At 36.7% G+C, this 18,835-nt stretch overlaps 2 protein-coding genes across 2 annotated transcripts; both read right to left on the bottom strand.

The window, feature by feature from the left end:
• Positions 1-212: 212 nt before the first annotated feature.
• Positions 213-5,649, bottom strand: LOC114521814 (6-phosphofructo-2-kinase/fructose-2,6-bisphosphatase-like). The gene is made up of 16 exons (XM_028542355.1): positions 5,398-5,649; positions 4,444-4,540; positions 4,120-4,183; positions 3,545-3,619; positions 3,417-3,473; positions 2,509-2,692; positions 2,208-2,281; positions 2,057-2,128; positions 1,937-1,990; positions 1,727-1,819; positions 1,552-1,656; positions 1,348-1,389; positions 1,114-1,155; positions 926-1,034; positions 774-838; positions 213-471 (listed from the first exon to the last, which is right to left on the bottom strand). The coding sequence occupies exons 1-16, from the start codon at positions 5,552-5,554 to the stop codon at positions 409-411; spliced, it is 1,353 nt and encodes a 450-aa protein (XP_028398156.1). The 5' UTR covers positions 5,555-5,649; the 3' UTR covers positions 213-408.
• Positions 5,650-5,998: 349 nt separating this feature from the next.
• Positions 5,999-18,832, bottom strand: LOC114521816 (protein polybromo-1-like). The gene is given in 45 exon segments (XM_028542358.1): positions 5,999-6,398; positions 6,506-6,573; positions 6,788-7,062; positions 7,151-7,303; positions 7,423-7,658; positions 7,800-7,892; positions 8,016-8,073; positions 8,153-8,366; positions 8,439-8,564; positions 8,669-8,767; positions 8,852-8,923; positions 9,010-9,107; positions 9,185-9,357; positions 9,451-9,526; positions 9,598-9,679; positions 9,766-9,825; positions 9,827-10,000; positions 10,285-10,386; positions 10,548-10,619; positions 10,710-10,764; positions 10,879-10,961; positions 11,073-11,264; positions 11,500-11,583; positions 11,658-11,700; positions 11,818-11,897; positions 12,204-12,289; positions 12,460-12,511; positions 12,698-12,865; positions 13,146-13,199; positions 13,319-13,494; positions 13,579-13,642; positions 13,771-13,860; positions 13,993-14,070; positions 14,209-14,262; positions 14,482-14,655; positions 15,086-15,184; positions 15,301-15,399; positions 15,521-15,590; positions 15,682-15,790; positions 15,932-16,062; positions 16,170-16,258; positions 16,863-16,961; positions 17,240-17,308; positions 17,480-17,764; positions 18,266-18,832. Coding segments are annotated over 45 exon segments (5,157 nt in total). The 5' UTR covers positions 18,383-18,832; the 3' UTR covers positions 5,999-6,172.
• Between the last annotated feature and the right edge of the window lie 3 nt (positions 18,833-18,835).

An 18,835-nucleotide genomic window follows, 5' to 3' on the forward strand; every position in this document is an offset into this window, starting at 1 on the left:
TTCGGTGTAGGGAACTGAGGAGCGCGTCATTCCCATGCGGCCCACGGGGCCGGAATGTGACAAGAAATTCAGAAAACGGAAAAATATAGCGTGTGTTTTTGTGCTTTCCAACAGTCCAGCGACAAGCCTATTCCTAGGGAGGTTTATCCAACTTTTAATTCTTATACAACCTAAATCAGGGTTCACCGTAAAAAATTCAAATGACACTTTCTTTAAATCAGTAATACAATCTTTTTCAGCAGTATTATTTACAATTATCCAAATAAATATAATATATCGCACGAATTTAAATAACAATTCTACATTTCTATAAATTTTCTCTGCAAATAACTATACGATCTCTCGATCCGTTCACGATGGATGCGACAGAGATCCTGGACGTTTTTGCAGGATGTCAACAACAAGTGTTTAGTTAAAATGTGGTGGAACAGTAACTAAAGCATCTTCGGGTTTTCTTCCCACTTGAACATTCTGTTGGTGAGAATCAAATTACTCATATATCAATAAATATAATAGTTCTATAGTTCAATAGTATAATGGTTTAACAAATGCCTTAAACACACAAAAACCTCTCGATGTTTAGACCTAAGGCTGAAGCAATTATAGTTACTCTTACTAGCTCTCCTAGATCAAAACGTTGTGAGGTATATTTGTATATTTAGGCCGCTGTTGATGCAAGTTATTAGAAGACGCTTTTGCCTCTTTGCCGGTGTATATTGAGACGAACTAAGATGAATCTAGAGCATATAATCGAAACATAGAGCAAAAATTACCTTTGGCCGTTCTCGCTGTGTGTTGACAGCCTCGACTCCAAGAGGAAACGTCTCAACCTTGCAACCTTAAAAAATATGGGTTTTAAGTAGAAAGACAAAGTATTTTTAAATACCTTTATCTTAAAAGACGAACACCGCTAATGGATTTATACCGTAGGCAATTGGCGTCAATTTGAAGACCGTGTGTAATGGCACTGGTAGATAAGGTAACTCAGCTTTGTTTTTTTCAAGAAAATACCCAAGTAAACATCTCATTATGGCCTAGAGAAGAAACACAGAACGCGAGTTACATGCAGTTGGTACGATTGTGATTTAAATTTTTAACCATGCAAGCACTCACCTGATGACATATCACTAGAACATTTTGTTGTCTTTCAAGTTCCTAGAACGCAAAAAAATGTGGATAAGTCTTCTCAACCTGCATCGAGGAACACGAACACACTTGACGAAGGTTTCATCACAAATACGTTTTTATCCAGGAAGTCCTGCTCGTTCTCAACAATGAAGACACAAGGCGATTGGCTCCTGAACACGTTAGACGTAATTATTGAAAAGGCTAAAGTATTTTGCTTACCAATATGACAGGCTCCAAGCGAATAACAATATCCTCATAAGACTGAAAAAAAAATCATCGAGCATGCAGTTAATTGGCACGACTACAAGGAAACCTAGCAGCCTCGAGGACTAAAATATTGCATGGAAGAAACGTATCTAGGAGCTAAAACACGATTTTTTGACTGTGAAAATGCAAAAGATACTGGCTTATTACTGGATTTACCTCTCCTCTTTTGTAACGGTAGTGAAACTTGTCCTGATCTCGTCTGGCGAAATCTTCTGGATATTTTTCTTGAATTTCTTCATATGTCATGCCATCACAAACACCCTGAAATATTTTCAAATAAATCGTAACTACTCCAATTTTATGGAGTTGAGCAGTAATCGTTGGGACTTACAGCATCAAGTTCGTTCAAAGCTTTCCATTGTTCAACTGGAGCTTTGATGTGTTGGGCAGACTGAGATGTTCTTTTTAATTGACTTGTCCAAACCTGAGCAATGAAGTTTATGAATGTCAGTTATCATCTAAACATTGCTGTTTGTGATTGAGATTTACGAGAAACACGTGGGAAATTGTGAACAATATGACTATAAAGAATGATGGTTACCTTTAGGTTTTCGAGAGATTGTTCATTAACAAACTCACCAAGGACCTCTGCAAACTATAAATTCAAGAAATGTTCATGAACAAAAAATACAATATTTCATTTTTCGTCGAACAAAAATACCTTTTGTCCATGTGGCGAAAGCTCGGAGTCGCCACCAATCCGACCCTTTAAATTAAATCCACTCTCTCCATGCTAAAGAAAATAAAATATATGCATGGATACTCCAATATATGGCATATTACTGCTGTTTAAGACGGAAAATTCAACCTACCCTAGTCAAGTAAATCGATCTGGGTGTAACGTGAATGTTCATCGTATAGTATACAACTTTACTCTCAACATAACCTATAAGATGTGAACAGATGATAATCGTAACAGAGGTAAGACTCTTGCTCTAGCGGACCCCTTTCACATATTGCGTGCTCTTCAGTAATGTAATAGGTTCCAGGAGTGCTGAAGAGCAGGTATAGTTAGGATTAACAAGTCTGTGAGAGATTAACAGAACTATACACTTTTGTAAATAAGCTTTCTACATCGCCATAGATACATACGAAATTAGCACTTAATTATACCTTCAGCTCTGTTGACCACAAATCGCTTTCCAGTATTGACAACTTTAAGAAATCGTACTTGATTGTCCATTTCTGAACACAAAGGTTCGTACTGTGTTTCATAAAGTTTGATTCTTGCTTTAAAATCTTCACATGCTTGCTCAGGTGATACATTCTTATAATCTGGACTTGTTACTTTTACTTCCTGTGTTAAATAAAAATATACCCAGTCAGGCCATTCCGTATGCACCACTTTTATTATATGTAGTAGTTCTAGGAGTTGAGATTTAATAATAAATTTTGTTTTCTGCTTGGTCAATGCAGTCTTGCTGGGCTTTTTAGACTTGCAAAGATTGGTTATTGAGCTGCCGGTATTCATATTAGGTTGAATGATTATAGAACACAACATGTTATCTTTTTTGGGACCCATTGTACCACACATTGCATGATGTAACCTTGCAGGTGAAAACCAACATGCCTGTACCATCTACCATTGCTGGTGTACCTCACAATGCAGGCATGACTCTCAAAAGCAGGTGCAACATACAATGTTGGTATTAGCTACAGTGAAGAAGGTGTAACTTGCCACATATATGTATCACTTAATATGCAGGCACAACTTGTCTCTAGGTACCACTCACCATGGAGTTATCAATAACCATGCTGGTACCATTTACCACACTGGTACCACTTACCTACCATGTAGGTACCACTTACCATGCTGGTACCACTTACCATGCTGGTACCACTTACCATGCTGGTACCACTTACCATGCAGGTACCAATTACCATGTTGGTACCACTACCATGCAGAAATCACTCACCATGTAATTACAATCACCATGCAATTACAATCACCGTGCAGCGATCAATTACCAAGCAGTTATCAATCACTGTGCAGGTACAAATCACATGCGAAAAAAACCTACCATTATATTAGAATGAACAATACTTGAATCATCACAATAAGACTCAATAAATAACAACTAAAATGTAAAAGGGAAAAAAGATCAAAATTATAACTCTCTTCACTTCAACCTAGCTAGTTCATCGTTACCTTAAAGTTATTCTGCTTGCAGAAATTGATCACTTTTTCACGTCGTTTTCTGGTGCCATTTGTTGAATCAAAAATCTGAAAAAATACATAATAACTGAATGCATTTTTTAATTTTAGAAACAGGTAGGCTGATAATGAGGACAACAAGATAAACAGCAGGACTATATAAATAGCAAATATGGAACAAAACACCAGGGGCCGGTTGTTCGAAAGGCGTTTAGCTTAAACGGTGGATAAGTTAAAAATGGAAAACCAAATTATCTATTTATTGAACAACTGAGCTGAAATATCTCGATGTAAATAGTTTAATTGTCAATGGAAGCACATATTAAATGCATAAGATACAGGTTCAGTCATTCACAAGATGTACGAGAGTATTTTTAAACTTTGGCTTATCCACCGTTTAAGCTAAACGCCTTTCGAACAACCGACCCCAGGGATATTGCTAGAAGTTTAATTAAAGGATGTATATTCAAATATTCCTCTTAGGTTTGCTTTTACACTCATTTAAACATAAATATATGAATATCCAATCCCCAATTAAACTTCTAGTGATGACCCTGCATATCACATACAGCAACTTGGCCTTGGCCATTCAACCAGATTGCAATGTCGTTCATGGCCAGTTCTGCACAGCGTCTTAATGAAGACATAACAATTATTATCAAATGTAATTTGATAGCTTATTATGTAATAAAAGTTAAAAAAATGCATATTAATTATTCTGTTAAAATCATCAAAAAATATGTAAAAATGATTGTATATACTTGAATATTTCACTTGAAAAACTGCAATCTACTAGGAATTATCATAAAATTACTTGAAGATACGTTAATATATTTGATTGTTTTCGCAAAAACATCAAAGCCTTCATGTACAGCAATGGAATTTAAACTTACTCCCTAATTGCAATTCCCTTTGGATTATTTGGGTCAAAGAACTCATGGGTACATTGAGACTTGAGAAGATCCCGACGGTAGTTTCCTGAACTGAACACTGCAATGTAAATTGTTTCACAATGTTCATAAGTGTCAAGCTAGAATATCTTATGACCTTGTCAGTAAAACAACAATGACAAACATTTTGCAAAATATATTATGGGCATCTCTGAAATAGACAAGTGGAAAAATGTCAAGACAGTCAAGACATGTACCACACTTTTGACACAAAGAAAATACAACCTATTATGTGTGTCTTACAAGGGACTATTTCTAAATAAAATGCACTGTAGCTGATTTTAAGTGCAATGGTATCTTCGATCTTTTTTTGTAGTTACGGATCATAGGCAAATCATTTGCTTTGGTAACACCCTGAAATCGTGTAACACTTGCAATATAATGGCCACTTGAAACAGATTATTATAAAGCGTGGGTATATTATATACATCCTGCAGGGTTATTGTGTTAAAATATTTCACATTCTTTGTAACAATTATAATTACTTTCGCCATTGAAAAATATCTCAATTTTCTTTCAAAGCAAATTACAATCATATTCCCAATTTCAAATTTTTCGTATTTAGTATTTTATAAGTTGCATTAATCCCCACGGGCTAAATAAAATTCGTGAACACGGAATTCAAATTTTAACAATGGTGTTTTGAGACTCCCCGTATTTTATCAAATTATCAAATTCTAACAAACTCCTAATATCTGTACATCATTGTTTTTCAACCTGCCAGTGGAACGGTTTTTACTTAAACTTGTTCTCTTATTTATGGCGTCTGTTTCCAAATTTAGAACGAACTTTTACAGTGAAAATTATAATCACAAAGCGCAGTTTTATCATGTGGATTATCTGATTATAATATCCTCAGCTATCCGACATTTAAAATAATATTTTATATCAACTAACCTTGTGTCTCAATGCTAATCCAGTTTAAATATCTTGCCAGCTTTCTAGCAATAAAAGTCTTTCCTCGGGCTGGAAGACCCACCATGGCCAGGCAAACTGGCTTGTTGACTAAACTTCTCGAAGGACATGAGGCTGGATAACGCAAACGATCAACCATAATAAAGATTAAACAAAAATAACACGAACCAAGTTCAACGTATTGAACGATTGGACCTTCTTGTCCATTTATCGGCCGTGACTAACACGTGATATTATAACACTCACACTAACTACACACGTGCTCAAAAAACTTTCCCTAAAAATCTCATTTTAAATTTGTGCTTTTAGGGACAAAAAAAGCAATACTATACTAATATTAAGCCTTATATTCTTGTAATTATAACAAAACCACAAATAATTTTAATGAAGGATGCCCTTTTTTACTTGCCGGTGTACTGCAGAGCCGGAGATTTCATATCCTCCATATTGCCATTATCACGTGATCAAATATTAATCAAGCGTTATTTTCGGAAATGCAAAAACAGAGACGAGCTTGCAAATAGGGCAGAAAAAATATTGAGCAAGACTCTGTTGTACATACATATATAGTGCCATAAAAGTCATACAAAACACTGTTACTCTCTGTCATCACAACCACTGTACAATGAAAACTTAATAAATACATGAACATACTCCTCGCTACATTGAGAATTCTAAAACACTAACAATAAAACATCAAATGCGTGATTGAAGTTCTCTTGTTAAAACTACAGTTATGACATCAAACTAGGGTAAATCAGGAGCTCTTATGTGAAAACTTGGCCAATTTCAAAGCATCATTCAACATATGCTCTCTGAGAGCCCACAATGCATCAACGGTGGATGGATGAGGGTTATAGGCGGAGCCCAACCATTGTACTGGCAGTTGTGATTGTTGCTGCGGGGTAAGTTTGGTTACATCGGGTTTATTTGGGTTCCAGTTGCTTAGATGCGGCGTACCATCGCGCAAACCTTCGATATATCTAAAAATAACAAAATATGATTATTGCTACAGTTCATGAATTATCATAATGTGCGACAAGGTGGATTCATGCGCATTGCGCAGAAATTAGCATATCTTGTGAGGTACCTGAGGTAGGCGTCGGAATGAAGAAGCTTTTGTTGACGAGGTGGAGGAGAATGAAATAAAGGAGTCATCTAAATTGAAATAAATAAGGTTTACATGTTGCGCTGTAGTCGGAACTGTCATTTTCACCCATGTGAAATATAAACCAGAGGAAAAACTTCAATACATCAGTACATCTTGAAACGTTTTGGACAATTACGAGTGAATGAAAACCAGCTTTTACTATACAAAATCGAAGCTCGTCAAACGAAGCCATAACGGTTGCATGCAGGTCAACAGACCTACCTGAACTTCAGTGGTTTGTGTATCCATGGCTTGGGGTCTTTGTATTGGAAACATTGTTGGTTGGCTCATTGGTGGAGCTTGCGGTCTAGACTGGGTGATCTGTGTTGGTTGTGGAGGAATAGCTGGGGGCATATTAGGTGTAAAAGGTGGTGGTAATTGATCTGGTTGTTGTTGTAGTTGTGGCAGTTGTTGTGATTGTTGTTGCTGTTGTTGTTGGTACACTGATGAGAATTGTTGTAAGGTGTTGGCAAACTGCTGCTGGGCGATATTGGTTCCTAAGTGAAATAATGAAGAATATTATACACAATTCGTTCTTAACTACATGTAAATATAATCATGCAACATGCTAGAAATATACGTTACCCATGTTTGGCATCTGTGTAAACTGATTGACGGCTGTCGGGGGTATCGGTGAGCCAGTCATTACAGAAGGCGATCTTTGAAGATTTGCTGTACTCTGCGCTGATAATGGTGACATGCCTTGATTGCCGAAACTATTCGTTAGGCTCATCATATCTGAATTATAGAAGCAATTATACTCGGTGAATCTCGACCTATATTTCTAACTGAAACATATCTTTCATCTGTACTAATAGTCTGTCTCAGGACGCTTATGTTCAGCTTGTTACACTTACTTTGAGCGAGGCCTGGCGTTGGCATTCTCATAACATTAGAGAACTGTTGATCGAGTAGACCGGGGTTGATATTGACCGTTGCAAGACCACCTCCTAATACTTGACTTGGTGTGGGCGAGGGAACGACACCAACAAAGGCTTGGTTGTTGCCTGGTCCTTGATTTTGATTGGTGGATACAGGACTGGGGGAGGGACGTTCAAGTTGCACAGGGGCTTGGTTCTTAGGGAAAAAATTCCTAGAAATCATACTGACATCAATAATAGTGCGTGATTTCTTTCCAGTGTGGATTTATAAAGATTTCGTTGTGATAAATTAAAAAGCTGATTCAGCTTAGCTGATCGATGTCTCCCCGACACAAGATACACAGACTACTTACTTGCTTCGTTCATGAATTTCCACACGTCTCGGCGGGCCTTTCAAATGAACTTCACGGCAATGTCTGATGAGTTTTGTCAATGAATTAAAAGGCCTGATGAAGGTTAAAAGACGTTATTAAATGTTGTAAAGTTGTCTTACTAAATGTATATTACTAATATAAAACGTTAATATGAAGATTGTTTCCTCGTTCTAGCGCATGTTTTGAAAATCTTACCTCATTCCTCTCTTGAGTCTTTCGCAATTCCTCCAAACACAAGGACATATGCCATTGTCTGTTCAACCAAAAATAAAAATTTATATACGTGGTATACGTGAAGTGACGCTAAAGTATTTTAGATTTAAATCTCTTACCCATTTTGATGAGATGTCCTCCGCTTTCTAAGACATGAATGATCAATTCACTAAGATTTTCATATTGATAATCACATCCTTGCCAGAGACAGTCGTATACGAGACCAGGAGCGGAGAAATATGCTGAAGGTGAAGTTATTGGAGCTTTGCTTGTTGCTTGTGAGTTACCACGTGATTCCCATTCTTCGCGCTTCATCGGACTCAAGTTCTTCCACTTAAAGGAAAATAAGATTGAACAGAATGCCTCATGAACGATGATGTCCTGAAGATACTAACTACATCCTACCTCTGTCCCCACAAGTCTACTAATATCCCCAAAGCCGTAGTCTGGATACTGTTTACGTAAAACACCACGTCTTTCGGTAGAGAAGAGCAAAAATCCAGACTGCGCTCGGGAACGTTTCTTCGTACCCTAAAACAAGAGTACCAAAACATCAGTTAAATCTACACGTTCTCCCAAGAGGGTCAAAACGTGTTGTCGTTTATGACCTTGGTTCCTTACTTCAAACAACAAACCTTGTTTGATTCACCATCTCCTGCAGAAGACGAGGGTGAAACAATCCTGTCATCTCGACGAAGTTCACTAAGATCTTTTACCAACAATGGTGAAGGTTTCTACAACGAAATACAACATTGGAATAAGTATTCGATGATCTAAAAATCAGTGAAATTATTGCCCGGGAATTATTCTTCTCTTACTTTAACAAGATTCAGGTTTTCTTCAAAGAAATGGAATTCCTCTTCATAAACACTGGTTGATAATGTTGGTCTCTGGCAAAAGGCAAACCAGAATTACAATGTTTTCTTTCTTGCCAAAAATGTGATATATTTTAAACACGAGATACAATATATTGTACCTTCAGACCCTTAAGTTTCCTATAATGTCCACCATCATCCTCGTCATATCTTGATTCACAAAGGAAAACATCTTCCTCAGGCACGTCAGTTGGACGACCTTGAAATGCATCATGAAACATGTTGAATGTGTTTGCAGAAACCTCTGAAGAAATATAACAATTTTATCATTCTTACATCTCATGTACTCTCTGATTGGCAAGACAAAGCATTTTCTTTCAATATCGCACATGCGATGGACATCGTCGACTGGAACATGGAAAACTTCTTTGTCATAAAACATATGCGTTGGCAGATGTTGGGTGTCGTCTGGCTTGATGAATGTCGTACCACAGAAATAAGTCATACCACTGCATGTTGAAACAAATAATATTTAGTATTTTAGTTGTATCGAAGATTATTTCAATGAAGATCTAACATTCGTTGTCTTAGCTAAAACTTACGATCGATCTGTCCATATTTTATCAATCCTAGCGATCGAGGAATAACCTTCGTCTGTTTGACAGAACACAGTGTCGCCTGCAAAGCAAGAAATATTTACATTTCGGGCAATAGAAAATCAATAATCAAAATTATCTGAATATCCCTACCAAGTTTATAGCAGCCAGAATCTGTCCAGAACTGTTCGTAGTTGATGTAGCCTTCTGAATTTGGAACTTCAATTTGTAAACTCTTGAGATCAAGAATAATATGTTAATAATATTCTGCTCATATATTTTTAGGTCTGATGATAAAAATAAGACAGACATAGACAATACCTTTCTCTCTTCCGTGGCTTGAAATAATGACGTAATCAAATCTTCATCATTACTCTCCCCCCAGTCCAGTCTTGCTTGGGTCGAGAGGAGAACGTTTAAGGGGCAGTGGTTGTTCACGTGGTACATATCGCATTGTATGCCCATGTCCCCCTGGCCAAGACTTGATTTTCTTGAACGACTTTCGACCAACATTGTACGAACATTCACACACGTATATATCATCGTCTTCGAAATCCTGTGAAAGAGTGAAAAATGAAATAATCTTATTATAAACTGGGTAATTCCAATTTGTTCTCCCTCGAGTTGCATAAGAAGTCAAGTATTTTACGATTAATATCCTGGGAAAGAGGCAGAACATCAATATTCTTCTCTAAAAAATCATTACTTCTGGAGATCTTTACTTCTCCAAAGGGAACAACGCCATTGCCACATTGAACTATGTTCACTAATCATTTTGCCTTCTAAACCACCACGCTGAAAAAATAATTTTCCTTCTGAGAGTAAAAAAGCTTGACTTACATGTGGTTTACTTCTTATGTAATTCTTGATGTGCATGACATAACAACGTCCTTTTATTTGATTCACTTTTATCGCTGATTTTCTATCACTGCGGACTACTTCCTACAAAAGATGAAAAATACCACCATCAATTCATGGGCCGTTCAAATACAAAGTGTGGCGTTCCAACAAAAGATCCTATCTAGTCAACAATAGTCCCTTTTAGTTCATAATAGTCCCACATTACGCTCCGATTTTCAATAGTTCCTGTTTTCATGCAATACCTTTTCAATAAATTTGCGACTTCCATCACAAAGAGTCTGTTCTGGGCGATAAAACCAAGTACCACGTATCCACTGTAAAAAGATTAAATAAATCAGCATGCACAGTTTCTAATTAACTACATCAGCAACCCAGAAAATATTACACAAATCTACTAAGTGTACCTTCATCTCTGCCTTGTCAGTCCACATTTTTTCTATACCAATAATAAAACGATCTCTACAAGAAAATGAAACAAGAGGATTTAGGTCGTAAAACATTCACAAATATCTATTATTTAAGTAACCCAAAGCGTAATTGATCAAAGATATTTCGTATGTCCTGGATAATAACCCATTATCCTCCACATGAACAAAATCACCAACTGCAATTTCTAGATCACCAAGTTTGATTTCAGGAAGCTCAGTGAGCCCAATCTAAAGGAGAAGAAGTTGATAAGAAAGTCAAATTAACCGAGGATTAAGTGACAAGAGACCATAGCCACAATAAACTGATGTTAAATGAAGGTCATCCACTTTGCTTCACACCTCATCATTTGCAACATCGACCGTATCCGAGGCTTCTTCCCTCGTTTTTCGTTTTCGTTCCTCGTCCAGTTCGTGCTGCAAATGTCGTTTCGTTTGCGAGATTGCAGGCGACACGAAACGTTCTCCATCTTTGCAAACACGATCACGTTGCTGCACGTAAAACTGTTGCAGTTCTACGGCGTCGTCGTAGACCTACAAACACCGTGCGTGTAATCAAAATACATGTCTCGAGGATGATGATTTCATGCTTGCAGAATTATGCAACTTGCATGTTTGTTTAAAATCGTGCCTCTAGCGGCCCCATACAGTCAGACAACATGCCAAAGGTGCCCAAAATTTTAATAGGCTGACACGATAGAAAAACCCTGACCGGACAAAAGCAAACATATTTATATTTCTTAAGAATTGTAAATTTTAAGAAACCCACCTCGGTATCAGAACGATGTGTTCGAGCATTTTCAAAGAAAGCATACAGATCTTCTTGCAGTTTGTCTAATCTCTTGTAATAACGCTGAAAAACAAAAAAACTCTTAAAATATTTGAAAAAAAGACTTTCTTCGTTACACTCGACATTAATTTTTTTACCTTCTGAATGAGTTTTCCAATGGTAGACAAGGTCAAAATATTACTACAACAACAAAATGTTTCAGAATTATCACCAGTCGGTTTTCGAGGACATCGTTTGCTAAAAGGCTTCAATTCAATGTAAAACTAAATTGATGATGTAATGGTGTGAATATCCCACCGTTTTTCCCCAGCTTCATTCACTTCTTCAACACTCGCTAACTTCAATAATGAATCACTGTAACAACGACCTTCATCATCCTAATTGAAAAACTTAACATTAAAATACAAACAACGAAATAAGGATGAGAGCTGCACCAAAATAGCTAGATAACTGGCTTTTTCACGAAAGAATTATCCACAATACAACCATGTCCCTCAAAGACAGCTAGAGTCATCAGATCTTAACCTTGAACTGATCCAAATCAGTCGACGAGATCTGGATGTGAGTTGATGTATAGTAATAATCAAATAAACCCTCATCCTAGCTCGTGCATCTCATCCTAGCTCATGCATCTCATGGTCTCTTTTGACCTGGTCATCGTCGATTATTTGATGATGCCATACCTGATGATGTATTATAGAGTTATAAAGATCTTCCAACATTTTCTGGACAAGATCAGGAACATCCGGAACTCGAAGCTCACAGTCACCTTGCAAGAAACAAGAACAACTAAATCAACAAAAACGTTTCACATTTTCATGGTCATCATGGAGTAGCTATATGAAATGATATCCGTCTAATTAGAAAGCCAATCAGATTGAACATTAGCTCATATTCACCGGTTGTGTAGCTGTATATAATAAAAAATGATATTCGTACCTAAAAGTTCAAGTTTCGTTGCCAAAAGCTCTCTTAATAAAACCAACGAGTCCTATGACAACAGGAAAAATTCATGAAGAGGGACAAATAATAATAAACAAAATTATGAAATACTGTACGCGGAGTTGATCTGATTTTTGTTTAGGATCGTTGGTGGAACTTGTTCGTGGGCGTGTTCATCACGGTGGACCACAAAAGATACTACAATATGTAACTTGGGAAAACGAAAGAAAATTACCTTGTACACTTGTGAGTCTGGATCGTTATATTTGCAGGCATTATCAAACATAAGAACAAAATCTTGAAAACATTCCTCCAGGGTACTGTATTGATCAGCATGAAATTTACCAGAGATCTTTGTCATATCAATGGGTCTCTTGATCAGGGCATAGTAATCAGGATAATCCTGCAAGTAATCAGATCTTGATCAGGGCATATAGTAATCAGGATAATCCTGGAAGTAATCAGATCTTGATCAGGGCATAGTAATTAAGATAATCCTGGAAATATTCAGATCTTGATCAGGGCATAGTAATCAGGATAATCCTGGAAATAGTCAGATCACTTCTGTTTGAACAAATACGAAAATGAACAAAATTTCACGTAAAGCAATTCCCTCGTGTAGCAATTAAAAACCTCGTCTCACAAGCATTACCCAGGCGGTATATTAAAGACAGTGAACGTACTGCTTTTGAAGGAAGCTTTTGAAAAATCCCACAAAGGTAACGACCAGTATTGTCCTGAAACGAAAGTTTGAAGCATTTTACATATTTTCATCATTTCCTTTACTATCACTTCTAGACTACTGAGAACTGAATGAACCATTACAGTTTAAAGTTGATTTAGGCAAACAATTTACCGTGTAATCTTTAACAGAATTATACAGTTCTTTACAAAGCTCCTTGACATCTGTTGAAGAACCTGCTTGATACGTTCTGCCTGAACTAGAGCGAGATTTAGTTGGTGTTGTTTGTTTGTTGCTTGCAGGAAGTTGTTTAGTAGTGATGCTTGGTGAGGTACCACTCTCAACTTGAGCTGAAACATTGAATACCAGCAAAACTTTAACCCTAAATATGCTCTGGTATGTATGAGTATGTTTTGCAAACTTTGAAAACACACCTAATAATGGCCGTCCGAGAGATTTTCGTTTCTTTTTGAGGACTTTATCCAATGTCAGGGCATCCTAAAAAAAGAATCGTAAATTAAATCACTCTATTGTATCGTTTTTCATTCAATTGAAAAAGACTAGCACAAGCAAGTCTTTACAACATCAGATAGATGAACTTAAAACTTTCTTAACAATGGACTCACCTGGTGCACTTGAGAACCAACTTCATTGTAATGCTTTGCGTTCTCAAACATAATTTCAAAATCCAAAAGAAACTGCTGTTCCGTTTGGTACTAAAAATATACAAAATCCAATCTTATACAATCCACAGTTATCCACCGTATCAACTTCAGCAATCCTAATGTTAACACATGAAAAATAAAAATTATTATGTAACAACATGTAACTAGATCAGACCAACTGACCTTGCCTTCTCGTATGTTCTTTTCAATCATGTGTAAACACGTTGGTTCCGTGATGATCTCGTAATAATCTGGATAAAGCTAAAAGACAAATATCGTATTAGACTTAGACCCCCAGGAAAAATTAGGCGAAGCAAACTTCTTATCAGAATTATCAAGACTCGAGAGATGCAGGCACGACTGTGTGTGTGACGATAGGATTATAATTGTTATACTCACTGAGGCTGAAGGTAACTCCAAAAAGAGTTCCGACAAAAGCCTCCCATTTTCGTCCTAAAGTAAAATTTCAAACATTTTTAAGTATTAAAGCAGCTGGCATATTATTCTAAAGTAGAAATGTTCAGGATAATTTCAGACTATGCGAGTGGATAGAAGATTGACAGGACACTAATCTAAAATAATTTCTTTCTAATGAAACTAATCTAAAATAGATTTCTTTGCCATTATTTGCTCCAAGTTTCATTGAATGAAATATACAGACACAGGTCTTACCTGGTATTTTTCAACAGCATTATATAATTCTTTCATACGTTTTTTAAACGCTTCATTTTCACTCTGTTTCTTGCCAGGTTTCTTACTCAAAGCTTTGCCTCCCGAAACAGGAGTTTCTTTTGTTTCCACATCTCCCTCTTCACTCGGGGTTTGCTCACTAGTTTTTGGTATTTTCTAGTTTGGAATACGAAGCTGAGTTATCGATATTTGCAACACACTGCTTAGATGACAGTGTTTCTTTAGCTTTTGCTTATAAGCTACAGTCTAAAACTGAAAATCACTTCTGCAACAACACTAGACGGCTTCCATCACAGCTTCCACTAAACGTGGATGTCTAGAGGGAATAGCTCACAACTGCATGACCCTCATGTTAATCCTCATTACCCTCGTTGACTCTCATTATCCTTGTTGATCCTATTAACCTCGTCAACCCCCAGTTCCCTTGTCGACCCTCATTAACCCTCATTAACCCTCATCAACCCCCTATTACCCTTGTCGACACTCATTACTCTTGTTGACCCTTATTAACCTCGTTAACCCCCATTACCCTTGTCAACCCTCCTTAACCTCGTTGACCTTCATCACCCTCATTAACCCTCATTACCTTGCTGACCGCTCTTGTAAGCGGAATTCCTTTACTCTGACACATCTTCTCAACTTCAGATTTCTTCGTCTTCAAAATGTCCTGCAACGTCACAGCGTCCTGCGATGATAATAAAAAGGAAAGACAAGGGTTAATCGCATCTAATTTGAGGCCGGGAATATATGTTTTCCAAATCACCACGATAAACGTGAGATGCTAGCCAGTTGCCACGTTACCTGATATAACATAGATTCAGTTTCATTGAAAATTTTTGCGTTCTCAAAACACTGATTTATCTCAGCAACAAGCACATCCAGGCTTTCGTAGTAATTGTTCTGAAAATTTGAATAAGGATATCAACTAAAGAGCTGGTAAATGTGCCAACTTTACAAAGAAATATGCAGCCTGGGGATTTAGCTGTGCAATTCTGAAAACCAAATTATGATGTGAAATGACCTTTATATTGGAACCAATTCTCAACAATCCAATGGGATTTTTTATGATTTCATAATAATCAGGATATGCTCTAAAATGAACGTTTTTAATTACTTTAGTTGATTAACGACAACGATGGCTGTGAACTAGGTATAAACTCACGTTTTCGTAAATATTCTCACCTTTTAGACGGCAATCTCATAAAAGCCTCGCTCAATATTCGTCCACTGTAGTCAGAGTATATTCGAACAGAGTTATACAGCGTTAGAAATGGATCCTCGCTGTCGCCATCTGGAAAACAATTGTTCACTGTAAAGCGCCAAGACTTTGATAATCATCTAGGGTGGCGTAGCTAGGAGAGGGAGGGGATACGAGGGGGGGGGATACGAGGGAGAGAGGGAAGCAAGGGTAAAAGGAACGAAATTTTATTACCAGGTTTTTTGTTTCCTTCGTCTTCTTCCAAGAGTTGTGTCGCATCATTCAAAAGATCCTCCTCCTCGTCATCTGATTCAGAGAGAAGGGCATTGATTGCAAAACTCATCTTGGATGTTGAACGCTTTGACCTATCAAGAAGTGCATGATATTAACACATCATCTGGATGCATTGGAAAAGCACGGATACTTCAAGTCTGGAGAAAAAAACCTCGTCTTCCCTGCTCGGCCCACTTACCGTAATCTTTTGCTGGATTTAGCGCCAGATAAAGTATGTTCAATTTCTAGTCGTTTGGTGACAACAGTCTTTTTTATGGCTGTAGCATCCTAAGAAGTACAGTAATATATAGTTCTTACTCATGAAGACAACTAACATAAAACATTGTGTTTTGACTTCTTATCTAAGCTAGAAGATTAAAACCTAACAGCGCTGCTAGAAATAGTAAAACTACGACGTTTGGTTGTAAAATGTTGAAAATACAGCTTGCAAAGTTCGTACTTTCTTTATTAGTTGTATTACGTGCGATAATATTAACCATTTTCGAGGCGAAAGTAGTGTTTTTTCCGCGCGTAAAATAAATATTATATAAACAGCCGAATTTACAGGGCTGACTGTATTTCTCACATTTTAAAGCACTTTACAACCAAACTTTGCAGCTCTTTCCATTCCAAGATGCTGTTTCTAGTTGTGGTATTGACGTTCGTTCTTCCTGTTTCGTCTGTAGCGCCTTGTCAAACCAGCTTTGATTTATATTATACTTTAAAATTATAGGAATACAATAGTGACAACACCACTGCTAGAATCAATTCCATTGAATAGATTTTCCTTTTCATCTCATGAAACAGTTTGTTGTAGCCTTCTTTTAAAAATTTACTTCATATTACATTACTAAGTTACAATGTGTCATCTGGTTCAGTCAGAAATTCAAACCTTGTACACTTGTGAACCAGGCTCATTGAAAGCGTGGGCATTTTTCACCAGAAGGTTGAGGTCTCTTTCAATTTCATCCATTGAAGCATAGCCATTGTTCTGAAATAAGGAATTTGGTCAAAATAAAAAACAAAAAATTATAAAAGCAATTCCTTGGACACAATAAAGAATTAATTAACTGGAGGAATTACTTCCTGGCACTTATTTTGATATAAATTTATGTAATTATATACAATTGTATAATTCATTCCTACATCTTTCAAGAAATGGTCTCAGTAAATTCTATCTAGGCCCTTTAAGTATAGGTACAGAGCATTGCCATAGTTGAAGCCAAAGAAAGTGGGCTCATGGAATATCACAAATCACAATAAACATACCTTGACTTGAGAGTAAATCATTTTAAGATCAATAGGTTCTTTGATCACTCTGTAATACTCTGGGTACTGCTGTTGGAATTATACAAAAAAAACTGATCAGCCGGCATTCAAATGTTCAACACATTAGATATCAAAAGTGTCCATAAACCGATTAGTATTCTACTCTTTTTAATGCCACAGCATTTGACTTGTTTGGAAGTTTTTTTGTCAGGTAAATATGTGTAGTGGTATTGTACTTACTTGTCTTGGAGGCAGTTTTAGAAACAGCTCGCAAATCATTCTGCCATTGTTATCTTTCATTTTAAGCACTGCATCAAGCAAGTCTTGGTATAAATGACTGTTAGTTTCTTCCATTACTGATCCCATATCACTGGCACTGTCATCTCCATCCAAAGATTTCTGAGATATTAATTCAGGTCTTTCTTCCAAGTCAGACAGACTTTCACTCTTCTTTGACTGTCCTCTCTGTGGCCGCAACTCTTCAAAACCATCTGGACTGCCAGTTACGAAGCTTTCATCTGCATTCTATATTAATTTTGATACAATCATTCAATAGTTTGGTACAATACTCATTATCTGCACACAGACACTATACCTGGTAGCTATAGAGAGAGAGGGAAATGTTTGAAGAGAATAACCCACAAAACTATTCAGTAGGTTAGTGTAAATTAAAACTACAAAACTGTCAATTATTAATTGATGTTTACTACCTTTTCTGACTGTGACATTTTTAAAATCAAGGGTGCACAATTTCCACTATCTAGGCTGGTGCCTGACGTCGAGGGCATGAAATGCATACTATAAAACATGCATATCTGAGAATTTGAATAAACCAACCTCTTATTCTCCCAACAAATCCATGCATTTTTATTAAAAATCTTTAAGGTTAAGAGCAAGGCTCTATATTAAAAAAGGTCTCAATAAAACATGCATTTCCATATTGTATTAGTCATTTCTAATAATGTTATAGTTGTCAACAAGCTCATGTTGGGTAGTTTTCAATTTACTCCAAAATTGTATTCCTACCTTTACTTCATCGTCATCAAAAACTTTTGCACGTTTTTCTTCCACACTGTCTGAACTTGTGGGGTTCACTTTGCTAGACTTTTCATTTGCTTCTGCTTCGCGTCTGCGTTTAGACATGACACTTACTTATAAAAAATATCAGCACAATTGTACTAAACCTCAATTTTAATAGAAAAGCACGAATTAAACGAGCAAAAACAGAAATATATTTTGAAACTTTTTTAAAAGTACAACTTATGTTTCTAGCTTCATCAATAGACTGCGCCCGCTCACACGTGAACAGCGGCACAAACAAAAAAAAAACGTGTGTGAAAATTGAAAAATATAAAATAATTATTTTTATCAAAGTGTACTTTAACTTCCTTTGCTGGTGTAACCAGGAAAGAAGGAAGGAAAGTCCCTCTAATATCAGATACGACAGGGGCAATATCCAACATAAAGAAGAGCAATTTTTATTTTTTAATACACGAACAATTCAACAATACACCTTCACGAAGCATCATCTTTTATACAACATAAACTCCATGTAAGCAAAACCAAGGGAAAATAGAAAGAACATAGATCACTGAC

This window comes from Dendronephthya gigantea, unplaced genomic scaffold (assembly GCF_004324835.1).
Source record: "Dendronephthya gigantea isolate DGI-Jeju-01 unplaced genomic scaffold, DenGig_1.0 000021F, whole genome shotgun sequence".
In the NCBI taxonomy this organism is placed as follows: Eukaryota; Metazoa; Cnidaria; class Anthozoa; order Malacalcyonacea; family Nephtheidae; genus Dendronephthya; species Dendronephthya gigantea.